The following is a 24,911-nucleotide window of genomic DNA, read 5'->3' as shown; positions in this document are numbered from 1 at the left end:
CCACCTTTGATGAGTCTCCGTAGTTCTGTTTTCTCCTCCACTCGGGTCTGCAGGTTGAGGAACTCGCTGTATCGTCTGTTGACCATGTGGTAGGCTACCTGCTGGACGGGCGACGGATTCTCGCACCCCGACGGAGCGACCTCGGCCTCCTCGGAGCCCGTCTGGGAGCTCCCCGGAGTCTCACAGCCCATCGCCGTCTCGTACTGAACAACAAACCCAGGTATACAGCGTGTAAAATGTGTCAATATCAAAGCTACATATCATTGTATTATGAAATATAGGTGGACAATCTGACCATTTTTAAGCCAAACGTGTGGGAAACACAAGCTCTCCTTTGAAACCAACATTGATAATATATTTAAAATGTGTGTTATAAATACTGTAGGTCCAAAATGTCAACATTTACTATGTTATAGATGCGTTGTGGATCATTCTCACTTTAAAACGCTACATTTACACAAAGAAGATTATGTTAAAGGTCTTTAAAACAGTACAAAAGATGGTGTGATCTCCTTACTTTGATGGTGTAGAGGGTGTACGGGTGTGAGCCGGTGCCGCGGTGCTCCTTAGCGGTGATGGTGCCGGCGATGCGGAGGTTCTGGATGATGACCGGCCCGTCGGGGCTGATGAGGGGCTCGAAGCTGAACGTGGCCAGAGGGGAGGAGGAGCCCTGCGACGGGCCGACCACGGTCAGCTCGTTCTGTTCCACCCCGAGAAGGAGCTCCCTGGCCGGGTTCACTGAGGGGGGACCCTCCCTCTCCGGGTCCTGGAGGCCCCCCGAAATCCTCGCCGAAGAGAGGTTGCAGCCGTTGTCGGGATGCTCCGCTGGCTCTGACGTCACCAGGACTCTGGGACAGGAGCCGTCCACCGGACCGGGGTACACGTCCTCCAGGTCCACGCCATTGTTGTCCTCTACAGACGCGGGGCGCTCCTTCCGTCCGTCGTACAGGCCGTCCTCTTGGCCGATCATGACCAGGGAATCGATGGAGTCTCGCTTATAGTCGGCCGAAGGAGAATCCAGGTCCGAGTCGTTTTCCTGGTAGAAAGGGTTGGACTTGCTGCCCCTCGTGTAATGCGTTAGAAAGGGCAGAGCTGGCTCTTCTTCTTCGGCGTTGCTCTGCGGACATTCCGCGTACTCGGAGTCGACCAGGTCGTAGGCGACGAGCTCGGGTGTTTCCGCGTCACTGAGCGTTTCCCTCAGCGGAGGAGCTTCACCTTCCCTTTGAGGTGTCTCTTGAAGCGGAGCGAGCTCTGATTCAGCAGGTGATGGTGGTGATGGTGGTGATGGTGGTGGTGGCGATGGTGGCGGCGGCGACGGCGACAAAGCCGACTGCTCCGTCGCGGCCGGCTCCTGTGGTTTGCGCGACTTGCCGAATATCTCGATCACGAGAAAGTTCAGCCAGTCGGGGTCGGACAGCTTGGAGAAGAGCGGCAGCAGGACGTTGCAGGTGATGAGCTCCCCGACCACGAACCGCCCCGTGCGGCTTTCCAAGTGAGGCGGCGGCACCAAGACGTGCAGCAGCAAGTCCACCACGGCTCGGGTGTAGTTGAGCCGCACGGCGTCGCCGGTCGTGGCGAGGTGAGGCGCGGTCACCGTGGAGTACGTCCGCCACAGCCGATCGCTCTCGCCGCTCCACTTCCCCGCCGGGGGCTCCGGCTGCTCGGACACCAGCTCCTTGGCTCTGATGTAGTCCTGCAGGTGGCAGCCGAACAGATCCAGGATCCTCTGGGTCAGATCCTGCAGAGGTTTCAAAACGTTACACCTGTCAATCACCGTGTAGCCCCGCCCCTAAAGCATCCCCTGCTTTATGGTCTGTGTGACTCTAAATGGACCATCATTTACTAAATGAACATCATGCTGTATTGAAGAAGACTTGAAACTAGAGATTGAGACCATAAACTCATGTTTACAATGTTTACTGAGGTAATAAATCAAGAGAGAAGTAGAGTCATTTTCTCATAGACTTCTATACAACCAGAGGAGTCGCCCCCTGGTGGACATTAGAGAGAATGCAGCTTTAACACATGAAGCATCGGCTTCCCTCGGCAGAACCAGAAGCTGCCGCCTGCTTGTACCTCTTAAACGCTTATCCCAATCAACAGAACGGATGTTTAAGAAATTAGATCACTGTAGAAAAGGTTACACAAAGTTCAGGAAAAGCACACAACAACTCTCCGCGTGTCTTTATTCCGAGTACCTTCCTGTCGAGCTGTCTCGCGCGGATCTTCAGCTCCATGGCCATAGACACCATGGCCTCTTGAACCTCCGTCTCAAAACCGCTCTCTGAGGACACGGTGGAGAACCACGAGGTGACGAAGTCCCTGATGATTTTCCTCACTGTGTTGTGGATCTCCTGGTCCAAGTGACGCTCGTCCTCCACAGACGGTGGAACCTGAAGTACCGCCATGACATAAACAAGTGTGAACATAGTGATGAGAAAGAAAGGATGAGATCATCTTTTCCCCCAGAAAACCAATAAAGCTTGTATGACCACGTCTGTAAATGTAAAAGTGAAACCAACACTGTGCACGTGTACCTGCTCCAGGGTGATAAACCTCTCCAGGTGAACCACGCTGTTGGACTCCAGGACGGCCTGCGAGCCAAGCCAGCCGCCGAGCACCACCAGCAGGCTGGTGAACACGCACAGCAGCCAGATGTTGACCAGCAGGTGGAACAGCACCAGCCAGGCCAGCAGCACGCCGAAGCCCAACAAGCTCTTCTGTCCCAGCACCTCGGCCATCGCGCCGCGGAGGCGACCGTCCGGCTTCACACCCTCGGGAGGAGATGTGGAGTTCATGCGTGACACAGCGACATCACACCTTTAAAAAACAAAAGGAGAACACAGATTACATAAAACAAAAGGCTGTAAAGTATGAATTAAAGCGGTCGGATTTGGAGGTAAAGATGAACTGTTGGCCCTCTGCTGACCCTTTTTCCTCTTAACTATTTGACATGTTTCTAATTACCTCTTGAGGACAGCGGTGCCGGCACATGGCAGCTTAATTATTAGCTATTTACTTTTTTATTTATTTAATATTCGTTACTGTTTTATTACTTATTTATAATACTTGTTTTGGTCTTATTTTACTGTCTATATATGTATATATGGAACATGGTTTCAAGAACTTTAAGACTCCATTAAATGCAACAAAAGAACATTCGGCATACAGGTTATTCGACCTGAAGCAATATATCTCAAGTTAATCATCGACTTCGTGATTTAAATTGACGTTTTCAGACTTCCTCCGTCTCCACGGTGAACAGCGTTAATGAGAGGCTACAAGTCCAAATATTAACAAACTATTTACTTTTTTGGTGTGCTGCTTTAATGCCGAATTAAAGATAAGATCGTAACCTTTTGTTCGATGTCCCACATAATGTCCTGTGAGGTGGCACTCGTTAATAATACTCACACTTAGCTTAAATGTGTACATTTTTAATAGAGGTCTGGAAGCATCGTAGCTAGCTACAGCTTCACATCGCGTGCACAGTGGAGCATTGCACGTGCAAGTGTCGTCATTTCCTAGATAAACATTTCCCCTGCTATCATTTTTAAATATAATATAAATATGTTAAACCTGCGCGAGCTGTCATGGCACGGGATGGTAGGTCTCGTGAGCGTCTTGACGAGAGAACAGCCTCGGCTGGTTTGTTTACTTCCGGTATGATGACGTCAGTTTTTTTCCAACAACTACAGCTCCCACGACGCTTTTAAGTGGCTAAGGCTCATGGGATATGTTGTTTTTATGATGATAAAATGGTGGATTTGGACAACTTGAATCAGAATACAGAATCAGTCATCTCTTTAATCACTTCTTAACTACAGACTGGCTTTTATGTGATGTGATCGCTTTTCTGTTTTATTTCTGTTTTATTTGTATTTGTTGATTTTACTTAATTAGTTTTCTAAATATATATATATATTAGTTTATTAATTTTTGTGTTTATTTTTATGATATCTGGAAGCCCATTTCCATCAGGAACTCCACCACGGTCACGTGACTTCACGTCAGTCTATAAATGAACTCCACCACGGTCACGTGACTTCACGTTAGTCTATAAAGGAACTCCACCACGGTCACGTGACTTCACGTTAGTCTATAAAGGAACTCCAGCACGGTCACGTGACTTCACGTTAGTCTATAAAGGAACTCCACCACGGTCACGTGACTTCACGTCAGTCTATAAAGGAACTCCACCACGGTCACGTGACTTCACGTCAGTCTATAAATGAACTCCACCACGGTCACGTGACTTCACGTTAGTCTATAAAGGAACTCCACCACGGTCACGTGACTTCACGTTAGTCTATAAAGGAACTCCACCACGGTCACGTGACTTCACGTTAGTCTATAAAGGAACTCCACCACGGTCACGTGACTTCACGTTAGTCTATAAAGGAACTCCACCACGGTCACGTGACTTCACGTTAGTCTATAAAGGAACTCCACCACGGTCACGTGACTTCATGTTAGTCTATAAAGGAACTCCACCACGGTCACGTGACTTCACGTTAGTCTATAAAGGAACTCCAGCACGGTCACGTGACTTCACGTTAGTCTATAAAGGAACTCCACCACGGTCACGTGACTTCACGTTAGTCTATAAAGGAACTCCAGCACGGTCACGTGACTTCACGTTAGTCTATAAAGGAACTCCACCACGGTCACGTGACTTCACGTTAGTCTATAAAGGAACTCCACCACGGTCACGTGACTTCACGTTAGTCTATAAATGAACTCCACCATGGTCACGTGACTTCATGTTAGTCTATAAAGGAACTCCACCACGGTCACGTGACTTCACGTTAGTCTATAAAGGAACTCCAGCACGGTCACGTGACTTCACGTTAGTCTATAAAGGAACTCCACCACGGTCACGTGACTTCACGTTAGTCTATAAAGGAACTCCACCACGGTCACGTGACTTCACGTTAGTCTATAAAGGAACTCCACCACGGTCACGTGACTTCATGTTAGTCTATAAAGGAACTCCACCACGGTCACGTGACTTCACGTTAGTCTATAAAGGAACTCCAGCACGGTCACGTGACTTCACGTTAGTCTATAAAGGAACTCCACCACGGTCACGTGACTTCACGTTAGTCTATAAAGGAACTCCAGCACGGTCACGTGACTTCACGTTAGTCTATAAAGGAACTCCACCACGGTCACGTGACTTCACGTTAGTCTATAAAGGAACTCCACCACGGTCACGTGACTTCACGTTAGTCTATAAATGAACTCCACCACGGTCACGTGACTTCATGTTAGTCTATAAAGGAACTCCACCACGGTCACGTGACTTCATGTTAGTCTATAAAGGAACTCCACCACGGTCACGTGACTTCATGTTAGTCTATAAAGGAACTCCACCACGGTCACGTGACTTCACGTTAGTCTATAAAGGAACTCCAGCACGGTCACGTGACTTCACGTTAGTCTATAAAGGAACTCCACCACGGTCACGTGACTTCACGTTAGTCTATAAAGGAACTCCACCACGGTCACGTGACTTCACGTTAGTCTATAAAGGAACTCCACCACGGTCACGTGACTTCACGTTAGTCTATAAAGGAACTCCAGCACGGTCACGTGACTTCACGTTAGTCTATAAAGGAACTCCACCACGGTCACGTGACTTCATGTTAGTCTATAAATGGACAGACAAATGGCAAAGCCCATCACGTCTTCTCACTGCTTTCACCTATAAAAACACTAACATTGATTATTTTTTCCCGGAGCATTGTTATCTGATACCAACACCTGCCTTTGTACTGATAATAGTCCAAACCTTTAAACACTGCTGTGTATGTGTGGATTAATTCCTAACACACCATACAATAAATGAGTATTGAATATTATTATTATTTAATATATTTGTTTTAAACTTATTTAGGTTGATTATTAATTCTTGCTTTAATTCTTTTTACTATTACATTATTTATCTATGGTGGTTTGTTTAAATTGTCTTGCCTTTAATAATGTCTGGCTGGATTTTGGATGACCAAGTAGACTTTATGTCTGACCTGTAGCGTATAAAAAGAAAGAAGAAAGTGTGGATTGATGAAGAATACACATTGTGGCCAGTCCAGACTAACCAAATGAATAAAGATCATACAATTTTACAGGTAAGCGGTAAAAAACATTTCAAGACATGCATAAAAAAATAAAGGATATTTACAATAGAAATAATGAAGACTTGACATTGCTTTGGGTACCAGGGAATGATCCCTTTCAGGTCAGATATTGAAAGAAGTGAAGATGGAGGAAATGAGGTATGCTGATGACCGGTATAGCCTCACTAATCTGATTTGTTCAGTGTGGTTGACTCTCGAGCCGGTGTGGGAAAATATTTCTGGAAGAACTGAGGAGCCACACAGTCCCCCTCATTAAGATTACGTCGTGTGCAACTTCACACATACCACGCGTCCAGAGGGGTTTTCTTTTTTTTCTTCCAGACACAAACGTTGAAAGTTTAGCTCAATCGAAGGACTCGATCATTTCTCCTCAGTCATGAATAGACTTATGACCACTTACGAGACTTTACCTTTGATGAAGGTGAGTGGACCTGCTGTTACTTTATTATTTGTTCATGATAATGTTGCCTGTGTGGTTCCTTGTCTGGTATTATTTCTCTTCTCTAAATGATTAGTCATGTTTCCACCAAATCAAATGTATTTTTTATGCGTTTTTAGTAAAGAAAAACACTTTTGAACTGGACATTTTCAGCTCAGTTGACCATTTAATTTCTTAATTGTATCATTTATTCATGATAATGCTGCCTGTGTGTTTTTCTCTAAACCTGAAAATTGTTTATTTTGGAAGGTTTCCTTGTCTTCTAATAGTCCCGGTGTGAGGAGGTCCAGACCGTGGAGCTCCGTTCTCAGGATGATCCCTCACATGTGCAAGTTCTGTAAGTATCAGATGAACTGCTGTTACGTAACTCATTCATTTAATCGTTTTGAAACTTTCCTTTTACTGATGAAATAAATAAAAGTGGTAAGAAGAAAGCATGCATTTTGCACTTTCATTTTAATTGTAATTAAAAAAAGGTCAATAGATGAATAAAAACTGGAAAACATTTTACACTTAAAATGAAACAAATAAATAAATACAAATATTTAGACATAAAAGACTATTTGAGAAACAGACGTGGGACTCTGTGGAACGCACATAAAGTGGGGAAATAGTTATGTTTTAAGGGATGCTTGAACACAGAGGCTGCCTCTCTAACGTGTTCTTGGTCAGCTGTTCCACAGTTTGGGAGCATAAGTGGAGAAAGCTGCATCTCCAATTTTCTTTTTGGAGGGTTTTGAGGAACCAGAAAAGCCAGCATGTCCTGAAGGAACATAGAGCAGCAGGAGGTCCGACTCTTGAAGTCTTGATCTCACCTCCATCTCTTGTCAGTGGCAGTTCCTCTGGTTCTCGTTGGGGTCGTGGTGTTTGCCGTGAGTGGGATCTCTGCGGACCCTCTGAACGAGTGCCTCCAGGACGCGGACTACAGCGAGCTCCTGGACATCGTGGTCCAAGGCCTCCCTGCCTCTAAGAGTCCTCGACATGTCGCGGTCATCGGCGGGGGCATCGCTGGACTCACCGCCGCTAAGTTTTTAGAAGACGCTGGACACAAGGTGAGAGGAAATAATGACTTGAAATGCCACCATGAGCACAGCGCTTCTGAGTGGACACTTGATGAGGTGATTGTGTGGACAAGGTGACCATAATAGAAGCCAGTAACCGCATTGGAGGACGAGTGGAGACCTTCAGGAACAGTAGAGAAGGCTGGTACGCAGAAGTGGGCGCCATGAGGATCCCCAGCTTTCATCAGTGAGTCCAGTTCTGACTTCTGCCATCAATAAATAACTACAGTAACTAAGTACTCACGGGATTTAGTCCCGTACTTAAAGTGTCAATCCTGAAGATTTCAGTCCTGGTTGATTTATCATTTCAGAGTTTAGCATTCTTGAGTCTTTGCGCTGCTTGCAAAAACGCTATTTTGTGTAATCAATCCAATTTTGTGTGTATACAACAGAGAAGAAATATGTAATACAGCGTTTCTTTCCAGGAATGTCGCCACAGTTCATAATACTGCAAGTTTATAAATATTCCCCTAAATCAGTGGGCCATGAGCTCAATCACTATTGTGTAACCTCCTTTGGTGATAGACATTTATTCAAATAAAAATCTTTAAAATTGCCAATTTAAGTACAAATTTGAAGTACTTATACTTCAAATTTACTTTAAACCACGACACCAGCTTTGATAAGTGAGTCCAGTCATGACTTTTGCTGGTATAACATGACAGTGACATGAGAGGACTGATAATGTTAAAGGCACTTTGTTCCATCAACAAATAACTACAGTAACTAAGTACTCAAGTACTTGATTTAGTACCGTACTTAAAGTGGCAAATCATCAAGATTGCCACTTTAAGTACGGTACTTCATCCACCACTGGTCTTGCCTCAAAAGAACAATGTCAAATCTCTCTGACATATATATAAAATATTTAATACATACTATCTATTCCACAGGATTCTGCTTTCCTTCGCCTCCAAATTACAAATTTCCCTAAACCCCTTCATCCAAAATGACGTGAACACCTACTATTATATAAATGGAGTGCGACAGAAAACGGGCGCCGTGGGAAACAATCCCAATGTGCTGAACTACAGCTTGAGTGAAGGAGAGAGGGGGAAGTCAGCAGCTCAACTCTTCAGTCAGGCGCTCTGGAAGGTTTTAAACACAGTAATGTTATGATATTGTTTGTGTTTTTAGTTGCACAAGGTCAGCGATGTGTTTCTAATTGCAATCTGTTCACAGGTGCAGGATGATCTCAAGACCATCGGCTGCAGCGCCATGATTGATAAATACGATTCCTACACAGTGAAGGTAAACATCTTCACGATGCCACGCGGGTCGTAGCTTTAATCTGAATATTTTCACATTTCACGATTGATTGCTTACAGGAATACCTGGTGAAGGTGGGCAATCTGAGTCGTGGTGCCCTGAGGATGATCGGGGACATCCTGAACGAAAACAGCCTCTTCTACACGTCGCTGATAGAGATGCTGTACATTCAGTCGGACATCAGCGACAGCACTGAGTAAGAAATATTCATTTGATTGTTTTGTTATGTGTCTGGCAGCCCACAGGACCTACAGAGGCAGAAAAAAAGTGATACAGAGAATTATCACCAGGCAGCAACCTCCGGCTCTGTAAAGTGAAGTCAAAGCTTCATGTGTTAAAGCTGCATTCTCTCTAATGTCCACCAGGGGGCGACTCCTCTGGTTGTATAGAAGTCTATGAGAAAATGACTCTACTTCTCTCTTGATTTATTACCTCAGTAAACATTGTAAACATGAGTTTATGGTCTCAATCTCTAGTTTCAAGTCTTCTTCAATACAGCATGATGTTCATTTAGTGAATGATGGTCCATTTAGAGTCTCTACGTCACTCCTTCTCAGTCACTTCCTGTTCACTGGTTGCAAAAAACAAAATGGCGAAGTAAAAAAAAAAAAAAAAAAAAAAAGAGAGAAGTAGAATGTAGAGTCATTTTCTCATAGACTTCTATACAACCAGAGGAGCCGCCCCCTGGTGGACACTAGAGAGAATACAGCTTTAATGAAGCATCGGCTTCACTCTTAAGAACCGGAGGTAGCTGCCTGGTGTGGCTGGAAATAGGATTAATGAGAGCTGTGAGACTGAACCAAAGCAGAGGAGTTAAAACAAAACAATGAGCTGAAAGACGCTAAAGCGCTTAGCATTGCCGAGGAGAACTGCAGAGTCAGGTGATGATTCTCTGTGAGTCCGCCATCATAAGCGACACCTTCCGTCATTTGATCCATTGGTAATGTAGGAATAATTACTCGTGCAGCTTGTGACTAAGAGGTTTTTATTATTTTCCAGGTACTTTGAGGTGACAGATGGTTTTGATCACATCCCGAGGGCTTTATTCCAGACGTTGAACGCCACGACCCTCCTCAACTCCAGGGTCAAGCTGATCAATCACGCAGGCGGCCGCGGAGTGACGGTAACATACCAGGACGGGCGTAGCTCGGGCTCTCTGAGCAACCTGACGGCGGACTACGCCCTAGTCAGTTCTTCGGCCAAGGCCACTGTCTTCATCGACTTCCAGCCGCCTCTCTCCGCGGACAAGACGGAGGCCCTGCGCTCGGTCCACTACGCCAGCTCCACCAAGGTGATACTGAGCTTCTCGGAGCGGTTCTGGGAGAAAGAGGGCATCAGAGGCGGGAAGAGCATCACGGACCGGCCGTCCCGCTTCATCTTCTATCCGAGCCACGGCTTCCCCGGCACGGCGGCGGGCGCCCTGCTGGCGTCCTACACCTGCTCCGACGACTCCACCCTCTTCCAAGGGGTAAGCGAAGACGAGCTGATGGCCGTGGTCCTGGAGGACTTGGTGAAGATCCACGGGGAGCACATCAGGGCCCTGTGGACGGGGGGCCTGGTGAAGAAGTGGGGCTTGGATCCGTACAGTCTGGGAGCTTTCGCCCTGTTCACGCCCTACCAGCAGGGTCAGTACGCCAGGGAGCTGTTCCAGAGCGAGGGACGGGTGCACTTTGCGGGAGAGCACACCGCCACGCCGCACGGGTGGATCGAAACCGCCATGAAGTCTGCGCTCAGGGCCGCGAGGAATATCAACAACCTCACGGTTTAGTTTTTATGAATCCATCCGTTCCTTCGTGATCCGTCTTATAGAATTCGTCTGATGTGTTGTTTTGGTCGTATATCTTGAGGATACTGGTGTATCAGTGTATTTTTGTGTTTTGTACATATTTATGGATTTCGGTATAAATTCTGTTGAGACTCCACAAAGCTTAAGTGTCATCCCCGTGGTGGTGATTTTCAGGGCTTTACTATTTACATGATGCATGCAGAGGACGCGCCATGATTTTAACACTGAATAAAGAGCTGAAACTCTTGTCAGCTCTGATAAATATGCTTTTTTTATTTTTTAGGAAACAATTCATTGTTTGGTCTAAAAAAATTCAGAAAATTGTGGGAAAAGTGTCCGAGAGTCCGAGGCGGTGGAGGCTAATTGTTTTGCTTATTGCGTGAATATTCAGTCTACTGACAATTAACTTATTTAATTATTGAATTTGTTGCTTGATAAGTGACTCACATGATTTATTAGTTATCTATTAATTGTCTTGTCAACTCTACTCTGAATACTGTGTAAAACTGTGTATATAAGCAGCAAAAACACTTGCTTCTGTTTTTTAAAAACCTTGATGAATCATGAATGGAGTACCTGACTTTTCAACAGGACGTCTTAAAATCTACATTTGAGTAAATCTTTTACAGGATATTCAGCCTTTGTTTCTTAATAATACATTTAATACTTTACAGGGTTTGTATGAAGGTAATAAAGTAGTTCATGAATATGCGATATGAGTTTACAGTTAATTGTAATTCCTCCTCTTTATTGTGGAGTTCGTTTTATGGCGTTTTGCTGTTTACACTTGTTGTCTTTTTGATTCTTCACAGTTCACTTTGTTTGTTCGCCTTCTGGCCTTTTGGAAAATAATGCAACATCAGCATAAACACCGTCGTGTGTAGTTGTAGCCCTCGTGCCGTCCGGAGCGACTGTGTAGCCTAAACAAAGCTTTAACCAGCTACATCAGTAACGTGTCACATTCATATTTATACATCAGTACTATCTATCTAATAATAATAATAATAATAATACTTTTCATCCCCCCTGGTGGACACTAGAGAGAATGCAGCTTTAAGAGATGAAGCATCGACTTCACTCATCAGAACCGGAGGTTTCGCCTTGATTGACTCGTGTACCAAATATCAAGAGTTTTCCGGTAGTCCACCTCGTTTGTGAGCTCAAAGACATACGAACCAGTGAGATGTCGTTCACCTGTACCTTTCACACAAAACCAAACGATAGTACCGTAACCATTCAATTAGGTCTCATGGAGGACACCAGAAGGGGGCGGGGCTTCGCCCTCTACAGCTGGATTGTTTCCTTGCTTCAAACCCCTTTTTGTTAAGTACACAAAGGATCACAGACAGGACGGTGAACGTGAGACCACAGTGTGTCACTTTACTCATGTCACATTACAGGATATGCAAACGTCCGTCGTGCACACGATCTTCCATCAAACACGACACAAAACATTTCATTAATGTCATCACATTGTTGTCCTCATTTAGTCCATCATCCTCCTCCTCCTCATCATCAATGAGCGCCCTTCTGCACCATCTGGGTGAAGCGGTTGGTGATGGTCAGGGTGGTGTCGATGAAGCGCTCCACACAGCTCACCAGACACGTCTCCGTCCGGTGGTCCAGCTTGGAGCCCGGGCTGTCCACACACTTGTCCCAGCAGACGTCCGTGAACGTGTGCACCTGGAATAAACAGAAGAAGAAAACTGATTTCATATATTGTTGTATGATGAATACATATATATATATATATATATATATATATATATATATATATATATATATATATATATATATATATATATATATATATATATATACACACACACATGTGTATTATGTGTATATGTATACACACCTGTCCATGGTACTGACAGTCCATTAGAATACAGGTGTTAAGTTAGTAAATTACATAATAATTCATGTAATACACACTAATAATAATAAACTTTGCTTCTGTGCAGAAACAAATGAAAATTCGTATCATATTGTTAGTCGAAAATCAAATAAACCTTGAATTGTAAGACCTTCCAGGAGGTTTCACTATTAGAGATAGCTAGCATAGTTAGCACAGTTAGCATAGCTAGTACAGTTAGCACAGTTAGCATACAAACCTGGGCCTGGAACTGCGCTTTCTGTTGCTCTATCGCGATCATACGCTGGAGCTCCGCCGCCTCTGCTTTGTCCGACGCGTTGAGGTTATCAAACCCGTCCATAGTGTCTGTCAAACGGCCACAGTAGACCCGTGTTATGCCCTGACCTTCGGCTTCAAACCCGCGAGTGTAGCGTGCAGCCTGTCAAACTACCGCTGATCGACGCGTCACAGGCTGCGCGACGCACGGGCGGGGACTCCCTGTGACGTTTTGTAAATCGACGTACTAGACGTGACGCGATTCGTGACGCTCACAAAGATGTTTTATTGTAAACAGGAGCTGCCTCAAGAGAAAAAGAGTTGACCCAAAATCATTTACAAGTATAACTTAGGGATAATAGATTTAATTATTTATTTTATTTAATTATTTAATTAATATTTTATTGGTTAGTAATTTTTATAACCGACATCTGATTATTATTATTTTATTTGTATTTACCATCTTGTTCCCTTCGGTGCTTACTATACTTGTTCTAATAATAACAATATTCATCATAATAATACATTTTATTTGTATAGCGCTTTAAAAGGCACTTTATATGGTAAAAACAGGAACAATATATATAAAAAAGGCAGATAGATTACAATAAAATAATAATTATACAACCCAAAATAACACACATATCGTAGACATATATTAATTAAATATAATATATAGTACTAATCCCCTTTTTTTAACTCATGTTTTGTTTTATTTTTTTTAATAATATCATGTGAGAGTTTTTGGGGAAGGCCCATGTTAAACATTAAAATTAATTAATTAATTAATTGACTTAATTTATTTTGACTCAAAAGCGTGTTGAAACAAAACTGTTAATCCACAATCTAATAAATAAAACCCTCCATATTGATCAATGTTTTATGTAATAATGAATGATCTGCATGAGAAGTTTTATTATAAACAATTTATTAACAAAATGTAATACGACCCAAAATAGCACACATATCGTAGACATATATTCATGACATATAATATATAGTCATGAAAATTAATTTAAAAGTTAATTATGTTAATGTGAGGTTGCAATAAACTGTGAGATGATTAATATTGAATCCAACGTTAAATTGGCCCATATTAAATATTAAGATCTTAATTTATACATGTATTAATCTACTTAATTGATGTATACATTAATTCAATATAGTATATAGTAATTCATATAAATTAATTAAAAAGTGAATTTTGTTAATTTGAGGTTATAATAAACTGCTCCTTTTTAATCATGGTTTTATTTTTTATTATATTTGTAATAATATCATGAAAGAGTTGTTGGAGAAGGCCCATGTTAAACATTAAGATATTAACTGACTTAATTCGAGATACTTGAATAAAACCCGTTAAACGGTGTCAGTGATCCTCTCGAACATCCGCCATCTTTGCTCCGCTGACGACGCAACACAACAACCACATCCGGGTAACTGTGGTTAACCTTGGTTGGCGGATAATCATGGCGGCCATCGTTCGGTTGAGTTCTGTGTGTCGCAGAGGAGTCAAACGTGAGTACTTCTGTCTGCTTTCAGCGGTTTTTAGGGCCTTTTTTTCTTAACGTACGTGTACTTTAGTGAGGCAGTTGGACAGCAGGACGTTTCGACAGAAGAGAAGCCGAATATTAGCTGTGTGCGTCCGAACAAAAGCACGTCTAACTGCTGCTTTCAAGATCACGACTTTAGCTCACAAGCGTTCTTGTAAGGTGACGTAGAGACACAGCCCTGGAAAAACCAAGTCAACAAATGGTGAATTTGAAAGTTGACACTCGTTTAAGATGAAATAGGACACGGTAACACTTTTAAAAAGACGTTGTTGTGAGATGGTCTCAGAGAAGAGGAACCGAAGATCAATATAATGTACTTCAGTTAGAGTTCATGTGAGGTGAAGAGAGTGCTCACTACCGCCCCCCTCTGACTGTTTACACACATGACATTTGGCTCATTTTTTGTACCACATGTTTATTACTGTATTTAAATGCCCATTTTAAAAAAGAATACAAAAATAGTTTTGTATATATTCTAGTGGTAGGTAGTGAGTAGGTTGTGATGTACTATGCTGTCATAAGAGAGTGTATTATTGTTATTATAAAACTTTCTCTCCTCAGCTCTGCTCTACCAGACCACTCTGTTGGCTCGACCGCTGGTCGTTCCTCACAAGTACCAGGAGCAGCTTCACCAGCTCACTGCAAGGATCCATGCCTCACAGGCTCTCCACGGTCAGTGCTCACTAGTGCAGGTACTACTGGTACTACATGCAGTATGAGGAGTACTACATGCAGTATGAGGAGAACTACATGCAGTATGAGGAGTACTACATGCAGTATGAGGAGTACTACATGCAGTATGAGGAGTACTACATGCAGTCATGCAGTATGAGGAGTACTACATGCAGTATGAGGAGTACTACATGCAATATGAGGAGTACTACATGCAGTATGAGGAGTACTACATGCAGTATGAGGAGTACTACATGCAGTATGAGGAGTACTACATGCAGTATGAGGAGTACTACATGCAGTATGAGGGTATGAGGAGTACTACATGCAGTATGAGGAGTACTACATGCAGTCATGCAGTATGAGGAGTACTACATGCAGTATGAGGAGTATGAGGAGTACTACATGCAGTATGAGGGTATGAGGAGTACTACATGCAGTATGAGGGTATGAGGAGAACTACATGCAGTATGACTAGTACTACATGCAGTATGAGGAGTACTACATGCAGTATGAGGAGTATGAGGAGTACTACATGCAGTATGAGGGTATGAGGAGTACTACATGCAGTATGAGGAGAACTACATGCAGTATGACTAGTACTACATGCAGTATGAGGAGTATGAGGAGTACTACATGCAGTATGAGGGTATGAGGAGTACTACATGCAGTATGAGGAGAACTACATGCAGTATGACTAGTACTACATGCAGTATGAGGAGTACTACATGCAGTATGAGGAGTACTACATGCAGTATGACTAGTACTACATGCAGTATGAGGAGTACTACATGCAGTATGAGGAGTATGAGGAGTACTACATGCAGTATGAGGGTATGAGGAGTACTACATGCAGTATGAGGAGAACTACATGCAGTATGACTAGTACTACATGCAGTATGAGGAGTATGAGGAGTACTACATGCAGTATGCGGGTATGAGGAGTACTACATGCAGTATGAGGAGAACTACATGCAGTATGACTAGTACTACATGCAGTATGAGGAGTACTACATGCAGTATGAGGAGTACTACATGCAGTATGAGTAGGGACGATGCATAAAGTACTGCATGTGATATGTTAAAATGTTCAGACTAATATTAATACCAAAGAACAGGTCAGAGTGCTTTGTGTCAAAACTTAATTACTGTTGTTGATTCGCTGTAGTTGTGTTTTCTGTAGAGTATTTGTACCTCTCTGTGTTGGTTACTGTGGAGAGTATTTGTACCTCTGTGTTTACTGTGGAGAGTATTTGTACCTCTCAGAGTGTCTGTAGTCCTATATTAAAGGAATAGTTTTACATTTTGGGAAACACTCTTATTCACTTCCTGTGCAGAGTTGGATGATAACCATTCAAACTTCTCAAATATTAGTCTGTTAAATATGAAGCTCCAGCCAACAGCTGTGGCCAAGAAGTAGTGAAAGCACATGATTGTGATGTTCTTCATTTCTGCTTTAGTTAATAATAGTTGAGCTTTAGAGGAGCCGGTAGGACAGAGAACAGCTGCTGGGTCTCCTCCTTCCTGCTCTGGAAGTCAAATCAGTTCAAACGATGGAAAGACGACCAAACAAATCTCCTCCTCCTCCATTTCATGACTCCTCTTCCATCTCTTTCTCCTCTTAGACAGCTCTGGTTCTTCTTCACAGTATTAACAGTAACTAAATGTGTGTACATGACATCTATCCAGGTGAACATAACGTACAGTTGTGACCTTGTGTGCTGACTATCTGCTGTTTATTCTCTCTCTGCAGCAGGCTCCGCCTCCAAGGCCGCCTCTCTGCACTGGACCGGGGAGCGAGCGCTGAGCGTCCTGCTGCTGGCCCTCGGACCCGTCGCCTATTTTCACCCCGTTCCCATCGTCGACTACTCGCTGGCTGCTACTCTGACTCTGCACGGACACTGGTGAGACTCACCTGATGTGACTGTATGACTATTAATATGTTGAATCAACACCTGCCCTCCGTTTGTAAACCACAGCTTTCAAGTTACATAGTTTCCCTTCTGGTTTACTGAGATCTGTTTTCCTCTGGTTGAGGTTTGGCCACAGAACAGCCGGGCTAATTCCTCTTCCAGTAGCAGTTCTTGTTCTTGAATATTACTCTATATATACACACACACATATACAATTGGTTAATAGTTTGGTTGAAGCTGTTTTAGAGGAAAAACTGAGTAACTTAATGGTCATTTTGGGGGCTAACCTCCGGTTCTGAAATCTAAAGTGTGTTAAAGCTGCATTCTCTCTAGTGTCCACCAGGGGGCGACTCCTCTGGTTGTATAGAGTTTGTCTATGAGAAAATGACTCTACTTCTCTCTTGATTTATTACCTCAGTAAACATTGTAAACATGAGTTTATGGTCTCAATCTCTAGTCTCAAGTCTTCTTCAGTACAGCATGATGTTCATTTAGTAAATGATGGTCCATTTAGAGTCAAACAGACCATAGAGCAGGGGATGCTTTAGGGGCGGGGCTACACAGTGATTGACAGGTCTCTACCAGAGACGTAGACGACGCCTCTACGTCACTCCTCCTCAGTCCAGATGTGGTCACTTCCTGTTCACTGGTTCCCTGATGGACATTAGAGAGAATGCAGGTTTGAAGACACTTCTGCATCGGCTTCATTCGGAGGTTGCCGCCTGGTTCATACACGAGCAGATCATGATTTTAAAGATGGAGATCATATGAACGAAAGTCCTTTGAACCGCCCACAATCTCATTTCCTCACGTCTCCACTCAGCGCTAGCGTTGAGCTCGTTCACTGACCTTTGGTAGAAGCTGTCAGCAGCTGTTACTTCAGCCCCGGTTAGTCCGGCTCTGTTTGCAGACTCGAGGCGGCGGCTTTAGCTTAGCGTCACGGCGATGTGTTCCTCCGTCAGTTAAAGCGCCGACTAAACGGATTAACGGGTGTCGGCCACAAATCCCAGTCATGAGTAGCGATAAGTCTGTTAAGCCGCGGGTCGGTATCTCAAAAGAGGGTCGAGCCGATTCCTCTTTGACCAAAGCCGGTTAACACGAATGCTCCGATGTCTGAAGCATGAGAACGATCGGTAACACCGGTACTCTGGATAAACAGGATGTTACAGCGCCAAGGAACGCCTTCAATAACATCAGGCTGCTTTAAACGAAGGGGGCAGAGAGACACAGCACTCATGTTCACTGAGCAGAGCCTGAAGGCATCATAGTGTAACTGAAGTGAACCTCTGAGGAGAAGGAAGGAAGCGATGAGGAGGAGGAGGAGGAGGAGGAGGAGGAGGAGGAGGAGGAGGAGGAGGAGGAGGAGGAGGAGGAGGAGGAGGAGGAGAGAGAAGGAAGGAAGCAAGGAGGAGAGAGAAGGAAGGAAGCAATGAGGAGGAGAGAGAAGGAAGGAAGCGATGAGGCGAGAGGAGGAAAGAGGGAGGAGAAGGAAGGAAGCGATGAAGAGAGAGAAGGAAGGGAGCGAGGAGGAGGAAAGAGGGAGAGGAAGGAAGGAAGGGAGAGAGGAGGAAAGAGGGAGAAGGAAGGAAGCGATGAAGAGGAGAGAGAAGGAAGGAAGAGATGAAGAGGAGAGAGAAGGAAGGAAGCGAGGAGGAGGAGGAGGAGGAGGAGAGGAGGGGAGGAAGGGAGGAGGAGAGACTCTAAATGGACCATCATGTACTAAATGAAGAGCAGGAAAAGAAAGAAATGAAGCGAGGAGGAGAGAGGAAGAGGAGAAGAAAGGGAGGAGGACGTTGTAATGTACCTTCAGCCAGTCCTCATGTTCACTGAGCAGAGCCTGAAGGCATCATGATGTAACTGAAGTGCACCTGTGTTGGTTAGCCGTTAGCGGTGCTGCTAACGTTACTAGCTCTCCTCTGATTGGTTGTTTACAATGAAACATGATCAGAGATCAGAGACTAGAAACACAAGTTCTACTGAATAAACGATCCTGTTTCCTGTGTCTCGTCTCCTCGTAGGGGGATCGGTCAGGTGCTGACGGACTACGTCCACGGAGACGCAAAGATCAAGATGGCCAACGCGGGCCTCTTCCTCCTGTCCACGGTGACCTTCGCTGGTCTCTGCTACTTCAACTACAACGACGTGGGAATCTGCAAAGCCGTCGCGCTGCTCTGGAGCAAATGAACAGGACCGGCTGATTGTAAAATCATATATATATAAATATCATTTTTGACAATATAACACAGAAGTGTCGTAACAGACTTGGTTTGTTGCTCAAGAAAAACATCCATTTCCTGTTTCCAGATATGTGGGAGATGAGCTTCTTTAAGCTACGTCATCCTGTCGATTTATGTCCAATTACAAGATAAGATATTCTGACATTTCATCGTTTTATTTACGGAAACATTCGTGTTTTCAACAAAAACATCTGCAGAACACGTAACTTATTTCATTCATGTTCGGGGTCCCTTTTCTTGAAGCTGATTTCTTTGATTTATTTCCGTCACATTGTGTACATACTTTATTTCATGTGTGCTCGTTAACCCATCAGGAGTAACAACCTATTGACTTGTTCTTCACTATGAATTATAAGCTCCTCCCACGTTGAGTCAGCTGACAGCAAAATAAAACACACACACATTTTGAAAGTATTAAAAATGTGCTTTTATTTTGGAAGTATAAATGAATTCCTGGCAGTTTGTGTTTGCGCACTGTGTCTGTCTGGTACCGTTCAACATGGCTGCCTTATCATTTACTAATCACACACACACACACCCTGCATGCAGCGCGTGTTTTTATACCTCTGGCTTTGTTCGTCGCTGAATCTGGATTCAGTCCAAAAAAAACAAACACATTTGGTGTTTTTCTGTCTTCAATAACTGTAACTTTGTAATTTCTGTTCCAGAATAAAAACGCACAACAATGATGAGGCCAGAAAATAATTGCACTATTTCTGCCTCGGCGCAAATAAAGTTGGCTTTACAGATGATTTTCCATATTTCTTTACATTTTATGAACACAATGTTTACAATGCACAAAAACAACATTTAGTTTGTGTTATTGTGACAAACAAACCGTTTTTTGAGGTAAAATGACTCTTTTAACGGAGTCTGGTGGCTTCAGTTCTTCGTCTTTTATTTTTGACGTTACATTTTTTTAATGAACAATGTTTACAATATATATTTATGACAGAAGAGAACAAAAGGTTTCACAATGCTGTTCAAAGGTTTGGGGTCACCTGACAGAAAAGCTTGATTATATATATATATATATATATATATATTTAAATAACGTCTATTAGTAAAGAGGTTTATTCTACAAAATAAAAGCATGAAAGAATGAGTTCAATAGAAGTTATTTAATTTAGTACACAGAAGCAAAAGCTGTACAATCTGTTCAACCAGGCTCACAACAAAGAGACAACGAAGAATAGAAGGAATCAGTTATTGGTAAAAAGAAACTAGAAGCTTAGATTTAAATAGGAACAACTTCCTGTTTCACAATAAAACAGCCGAGAACACGCTGGAATTAACAGCTTTAGAGAAGCTCTTCTTCAGGTGACTTCAGGTGCATCGCTGTTGGAATATCAGCTGAACAAATCACAGTTCAAGCCTCTTAATTTAACCATAAAGTTGAATTATTATCGAGGGTCGTTCACGTTTCTCTAGACGGTAAAACGGATAAGAAATGAAAGGTGTCTGAGAGAAAATGGTTCTAAACATACGTTTCTATCATTTCATTCTTATTTTGGGGCGCAAAACTATTTCAAATGTCAAAACATTTGATGTCTGAACAATTTTGTCTGTGTTGAAAATCGTCATTATAGAAAACTAAAAGAAGGAAAAACATCAATATAACAAGCGGCTCAAACTAAATATCTGCACATTATAAAAGTGATATAACTATAAAAAACACTCAATTTAAAAATGCAAACATCTAGAAAAACAGTACGTTGATTTTCCCCCTTACAGTAAGTTACCGTTAAAAGCCCAAACTGTGATCTGCTTTTATGAAAACAAATGAATTCTATGAATTGAGCTCATTAACTTCTACAGCTGTGATCAACGTACGTGTTCAATATTACATGAATAAATAGCTATGAGCTGGTTCATTTAGATATTTTACACAAACTATTCATTTGACTTAATGTCTTATTTATGTAATATTGAACACTTTCTATGATTCAAGGTAAGTTGTAATTAATTCTATTTAAATGACTAAATGACACAGTGAAGGCTGTAAGTTGTCCATCAAGCAATTGATCCTCAATGAGACAAAACACAGGAACGACGTCCTTTCAAATCATGACCATTCGAACCTTACAGGAGTCGTCCACTTCATCTCTGCCTTTCTTACGCAACACCAGCTTCTTCAGACACGGGTTTCCCTCGTCGCACATGAATCCCAGGAACTCAGACTGGAACACGGAGGACTCGAACTGATACATGTGGCTCGCTGTGAGCTTGGTCATGTAGAACAACGCCTTGTGGTGGGTTTCCTCAATGGCCTCCGGCAAAGCGTCCTGTAGGGAAACACACCAGGAAAACCAGATTTAATTCTCCTTAGATGAACCTGAAAGGGTTCATCTATACCGTCCATCTGTGCTCTCGCCAAAGACACCAGACTCCATCAGTCAGTGGAGTCCGGTGGCTTTGGCGCTTCAGTTCCTCGTCTTTTTCATTTTTTGACATTTATATTTACATTTCTTATTGAACACAATGTTTCCAATGACAGAAGCTCGACTCGTTACAGTCCGACGTCTGAGAGGATTAATCCATATTATTGTCTTTCATGCTTTTATTTTGTAAAAAAAAGTCCTCTTTACTAATAGACGTTATTTCATTTAGTACACAGAAGCAAAAGCTGCACAATCTGTTCAACCAGGCTGACGACAAAGAGACAGAAGAATAGAAGGAATCAGTTATTGGTAAAAGAAACTAGAAGCTTAGATTTAAATAGGAACAACTTCCTGTTTCCTTCAGCCGAGAACACGCTGGAATTAACAGGCAACGCGTTGCTTTAGCGAAGCTCTTCTTCGGACTTTGTCGAGAGCACAGATGGAAACGACCGCTTCAGTTCTCCGTCGTCAACAGCTGTGTCGTTGCAAAGTGAACTGGTGAAAATATTCTAAATATAGCAACTACAGTCGCTCTTTGTCTGTTCGCTTCTCTTGCTGACGTTCCACAGCAGATGTTTTCAATCTGTGAGGAGCGTGGGCGGGCTGAACTGAGCGCTCGCCGGGTTGCAAAAAAAACCACAACATTGCGATGGCCGTAATCCAAGATGGCTGAACTTGAGGCTTCAAAAACATCAGTCCACAAACCAGCAGGTGACGTCACCGTGACTATGTCCACTTCTTGTATACAGTCTGTGGTTGCGTTCTACAACAAGCGACCAGGTGTAGTAGAACATTGTATTTTTGGATACTGTAAATGACAACTCATGTATTTGGGCTGCCACCACTTTGGGCCCACGCTGTACATAACTGTACACTCGTACTCACCATGTTCTCAGAATAAACGTTGTGATCGAGCCCGCAGCACGCCACCACGTTCTTGCCCTCGTCTTTCTTCACATACAGCATGGTGGGCATCCCCTCTCGTTCTGCTTTGTCAAACTCACGGTATCTCTGGACTTTAAACATGCAGTCTGAAAAGAAAAAACACAGGACGAGCATGAGGACAGAGCAGCACCATAGATCCACTTTAACAGGTGTGCAGTAATACTCATTAAATCCTCCATCAACAAACATACACATACATATATATATATATACACGCATATACACACATATATATGTGTGTATATGCATACACACACATCTTACCGGGCTGATTCAGCTGTGTGCTCGTTAAGTTTTGAGCTTGAAATTCCTGCTCAGTGTTTAGAAGCAGGAATTTGTTGTCTTTGCTTTGGACCCAATAACAGAGGCACCGTCCGGCAATACCAAAGCTGTCTTTAACCACATCTGCATCATTGGGAGAAAAGAACAAACCTGTTATAAACACCTGCAAACGTCATCACTACCCGTTTATTCTACTACACGTGTAGGAAACTACAGGAAGGGCCTCACCTGTGTCTGCTGCCACCGCTTCACACGTGGAGCGCAGTGGACACAAGAGAAGAGTTATTATTACATCCACATTATAACATACAATGTAATATTTCATACCATATAATAGTAAAATAATTGAAAGCCCCTTTACCTTTAAAGTAGAAGTCATCTTCACATGTATTAACAAATTCCACAGGCGAGTAGCTGCAGGAAGCCATCAGCGAGAGCTGGTGAAACAGGTTACGTGAGACACAAAGTGCTTTTATGTTTATTCCTATATATTATCTATTGATGGGTCACACATTGAGGAAAAGAAACTGACTCAAATAGCTGTATCAGGTATGATGATGTAGCTGATCTATTCTGTTCACTTCTATGTTTATTACATTATTTAGTGGAATTTTTTTAATTCCTGTTTTGACCAATTTGTTGCTGCATTAAAAGGTTTTTCGCTGTTCATTCTGAAGATCATTATCTGTCCCGTGTTTCTGCTCTATGTTTTATTATTTAGGTAATAAATAATAATTCAGTCAGTATGAATCTGTGTATTTGTTACATTTTGTTTTACAAAGTTAGGAGAGCGAAGTGAAGCCCGATGTTTATGTGCACATAAAACATACTAGATTGGATTTAATAATACATTTAATGTATTAATATAATTTTGAATTGAATTAAAGTTTAGGATTTTGAATTGCCAGTTGTTCCATGAATGAAGGTTGTGTTGATAGAGAACTGTGTATTAGTTCCACAAACTAAAGGAAACAACTTATAGAGTCTGGACTTCTTTTTCACCCTTTTCTTCATCAGAGAGCAACATTGTAGCGTTGTGATGACAACGTTGTGTCTGAGCTGTCCGACAGTAACAGCTCACTCTGGATTTCGTCATCTTACCGTTAAACTGGTTTGTCCGACGTGACCCAAAGAATGACAAGAAACACGGTTAACGTACCTTTCAAGGTGCGGCGTTCACCGCGAGTCCTCCGTCACCTTTAAACAGAGCGGCACACAGGAAAATACACAATAACATAAACGACCTGGCAACCCTTCAGAATAAAGTTACACGCGTCCATTCTCTATATGCAGACTCTGAAGTCTTTACATTACTCTTATAAAATATACATTATATGATGTATACATCATTATGCGTGTTACCTTCTTCTCAGTCACCACTCCCCGGTGAAGCGTGTCGAACTGGCTCGAGCACGATCTGCTCTCGTGCTGCTCGATGTGTAGAGGTGTGGAAGGGCGCGCGCGTTTCCGTCATAACACGGAAGTGAACAGGAAAAAAGGTACAAATGAAAAATGCTATTCCTGTTTCATTTTCTATTAATTATCTGTTTTTTTTGGCTGAAGCCTGGTGCACGTGGGATCCGTTTATAGCCTATAAACACGTTGTCTTAGTGAAAGTTGTATTTGTGTTAGTTCTTCTGTTTGCGTCTCTAACAAAGACCTCTGGCTTCATGAGTTATGGAGTGAACGTGTGTTTTGGAGCATGAATGTCGTCGCTAGATGAGTGATTCTATATCATGATTCCTTCTCGTTTATAAATACATTTTCATTTGAAACCGTTTGAATGATTTAAACCTGGCCACCAGAGGGCCAGCACGAGCTGCAGAGAAATCCAGCACACGTGTGTTTAATGACTCAACCTTCTCACTCTGTGAACTGAGCACTTACAGGATTTATGAATATAGAACTTTCCCTAAAGGCAGTGAGAGCTGAAACCCTGTGAATGTGTGTGTGTGCTTTCACAATAACATGTCTGTGTGTTACACTAGAAGGGAAACGTGTATTAGTTCCATCTTTGCAGTTTGTGTTTGTTTGTTTTTTGCCAACTCAGACAACAGTTCGCATGAAATCTTACGAAAAACGTTACTCCTCATTGTTCACGC

At 42.9% G+C, this 24,911-nt stretch overlaps 5 protein-coding genes across 6 annotated transcripts in view; 2 read left to right on the top strand and 3 right to left on the bottom strand.

Annotated features, from left to right (window-relative positions):
• The window catches only part of snx19b (sorting nexin 19b), a gene marked incomplete at its 3' end in the record, with an annotated part of 33,765 nt that extends 31,006 nt beyond the window's left edge, over window positions 1-2,759 (bottom strand). Inside the window, exons 1-4 of the mRNA XM_079166030.1 lie at window positions 2,538-2,759; window positions 2,199-2,393; window positions 518-1,738; window positions 5-203 (exon numbers count right to left, since the gene is read on the bottom strand). Of these exons, the coding sequence (XP_079022156.1) occupies window positions 5-203; window positions 518-1,738; window positions 2,199-2,393; window positions 2,538-2,741 (1,819 nt within the window). The 5' untranslated portion in view covers window positions 2,742-2,759. The remainder of the gene's footprint in view (window positions 1-4; window positions 204-517; window positions 1,739-2,198; window positions 2,394-2,537) is intronic.
• A 3,769-nt stretch (window positions 2,760-6,528) lies between these two features.
• Window positions 6,529-10,677, top strand: il4i1 (interleukin 4 induced 1; the record flags this gene model as incomplete). The annotated part of the gene is made up of 8 exons (XM_079166952.1): window positions 6,529-6,561; window positions 6,829-6,916; window positions 7,417-7,631; window positions 7,715-7,827; window positions 8,534-8,735; window positions 8,823-8,891; window positions 8,969-9,105; window positions 9,909-10,677. 8 exons carry the CDS (start codon window positions 6,529-6,531, stop codon window positions 10,675-10,677), a joined length of 1,626 nt encoding a protein of 541 aa, XP_079023078.1.
• A 1,378-nt stretch (window positions 10,678-12,055) lies between these two features.
• timm8b (translocase of inner mitochondrial membrane 8 homolog B (yeast)) lies at window positions 12,056-13,009 on the bottom strand. The gene is made up of 2 exons (XM_079166650.1): window positions 12,810-13,009; window positions 12,056-12,378 (listed from the first exon to the last, which is right to left on the bottom strand). The coding sequence occupies exons 1-2, from the start codon at window positions 12,909-12,911 to the stop codon at window positions 12,211-12,213; spliced, it is 270 nt and encodes an 89-aa protein (XP_079022776.1). The 5' UTR covers window positions 12,912-13,009; the 3' UTR covers window positions 12,056-12,210.
• A 1,263-nt stretch (window positions 13,010-14,272) lies between these two features.
• sdhdb (succinate dehydrogenase complex, subunit D, integral membrane protein b) lies at window positions 14,273-19,953 on the top strand. 2 transcript variants are annotated; one of them, XM_079165786.1, is made up of 4 exons: window positions 14,273-14,344; window positions 14,941-15,051; window positions 16,808-16,955; window positions 18,983-19,953. In XM_079165786.1, exons 1-4 carry the CDS (start codon window positions 14,296-14,298, stop codon window positions 19,146-19,148), a joined length of 474 nt encoding a protein of 157 aa, XP_079021912.1. In that variant the 5' UTR covers window positions 14,273-14,295; the 3' UTR covers window positions 19,149-19,953. The 2 variants fall into 2 exon arrangements, with proteins under 2 accessions (XP_079021912.1, XP_079021911.1); XM_079165785.1 differs by having other exon boundaries at window positions 16,805-16,955.
• A 147-nt stretch (window positions 19,954-20,100) lies between these two features.
• Window positions 20,101-24,244, bottom strand: LOC306700697 (uncharacterized protein). The gene is made up of 7 exons (XM_079165784.1): window positions 24,172-24,244; window positions 23,969-24,006; window positions 23,171-23,246; window positions 23,038-23,055; window positions 22,792-22,932; window positions 22,468-22,613; window positions 20,101-21,486 (listed from the first exon to the last, which is right to left on the bottom strand). Exons 3-7 carry the CDS (start codon window positions 23,235-23,237, stop codon window positions 21,262-21,264), a joined length of 597 nt encoding a protein of 198 aa, XP_079021910.1. The 5' UTR covers window positions 23,238-23,246; window positions 23,969-24,006; window positions 24,172-24,244; the 3' UTR covers window positions 20,101-21,261.
• Between the last annotated feature and the right edge of the window lie 667 nt (window positions 24,245-24,911).

Source organism: Pholis gunnellus (genome assembly GCF_910591455.1).
Source record: "Pholis gunnellus genome assembly, chromosome: 9".
Classification (NCBI taxonomy): domain Eukaryota; kingdom Metazoa; phylum Chordata; class Actinopteri; order Perciformes; family Pholidae; genus Pholis; species Pholis gunnellus.
The sequence above is the reverse complement of the archived record's forward strand: the minus strand, read 5'-3'. Positions and strand labels throughout refer to the sequence as shown.

What these genes read in the sequence shown, in the direction of transcription:
- timm8b (XM_079166650.1), bottom strand. Translation starts at nt 12,911, where the DNA reads ATGGACGGGTTTGATAACCTCAACGCGTCGGACAAAGCAGAGGCGGCG. An exon ending in AAGCGCAGTTCCAGGCCCAG is followed by an intron (nt 12,379 to 12,809) that starts GTTTGTATGCTA and finishes TGTTTATTCCAG; the next exon opens with GTGCACACGTTCACGGACGT.
- sdhdb (XM_079165785.1), top strand. Translation starts at nt 14,296, where the DNA reads ATGGCGGCCATCGTTCGGTTGAGTTCTGTGTGTCGCAGAGGAGTCAAA. An exon ending in GTGTCGCAGAGGAGTCAAAC is followed by an intron (nt 14,345 to 14,940) that starts GTGAGTACTTCT and finishes TTCTCTCCTCAG; the next exon opens with CTCTGCTCTACCAGACCACT. An exon ending in TGCCTCACAGGCTCTCCACG is followed by an intron (nt 15,052 to 16,804) that starts GTCAGTGCTCAC and finishes CTCTCTCTGCAG; the next exon opens with CAGGCTCCGCCTCCAAGGCC.
- LOC306700697 (XM_079165784.1), bottom strand. Translation starts at nt 23,237, where the DNA reads ATGGCTTCCTGCAGCTACTCGCCTGTGGAATTTGTTAATACATGTGAA. An exon ending in CACACAGCTGAATCAGCCCG is followed by an intron (nt 22,614 to 22,791) that starts GTAAGATGTGTG and finishes TTTTCTTTTCAG; the next exon opens with ACTGCATGTTTAAAGTCCAG. An exon ending in ACGTTTATTCTGAGAACATG is followed by an intron (nt 21,487 to 22,467) that starts GTGAGTACGAGT and finishes GTTTCCCTACAG; the next exon opens with GACGCTTTGCCGGAGGCCAT.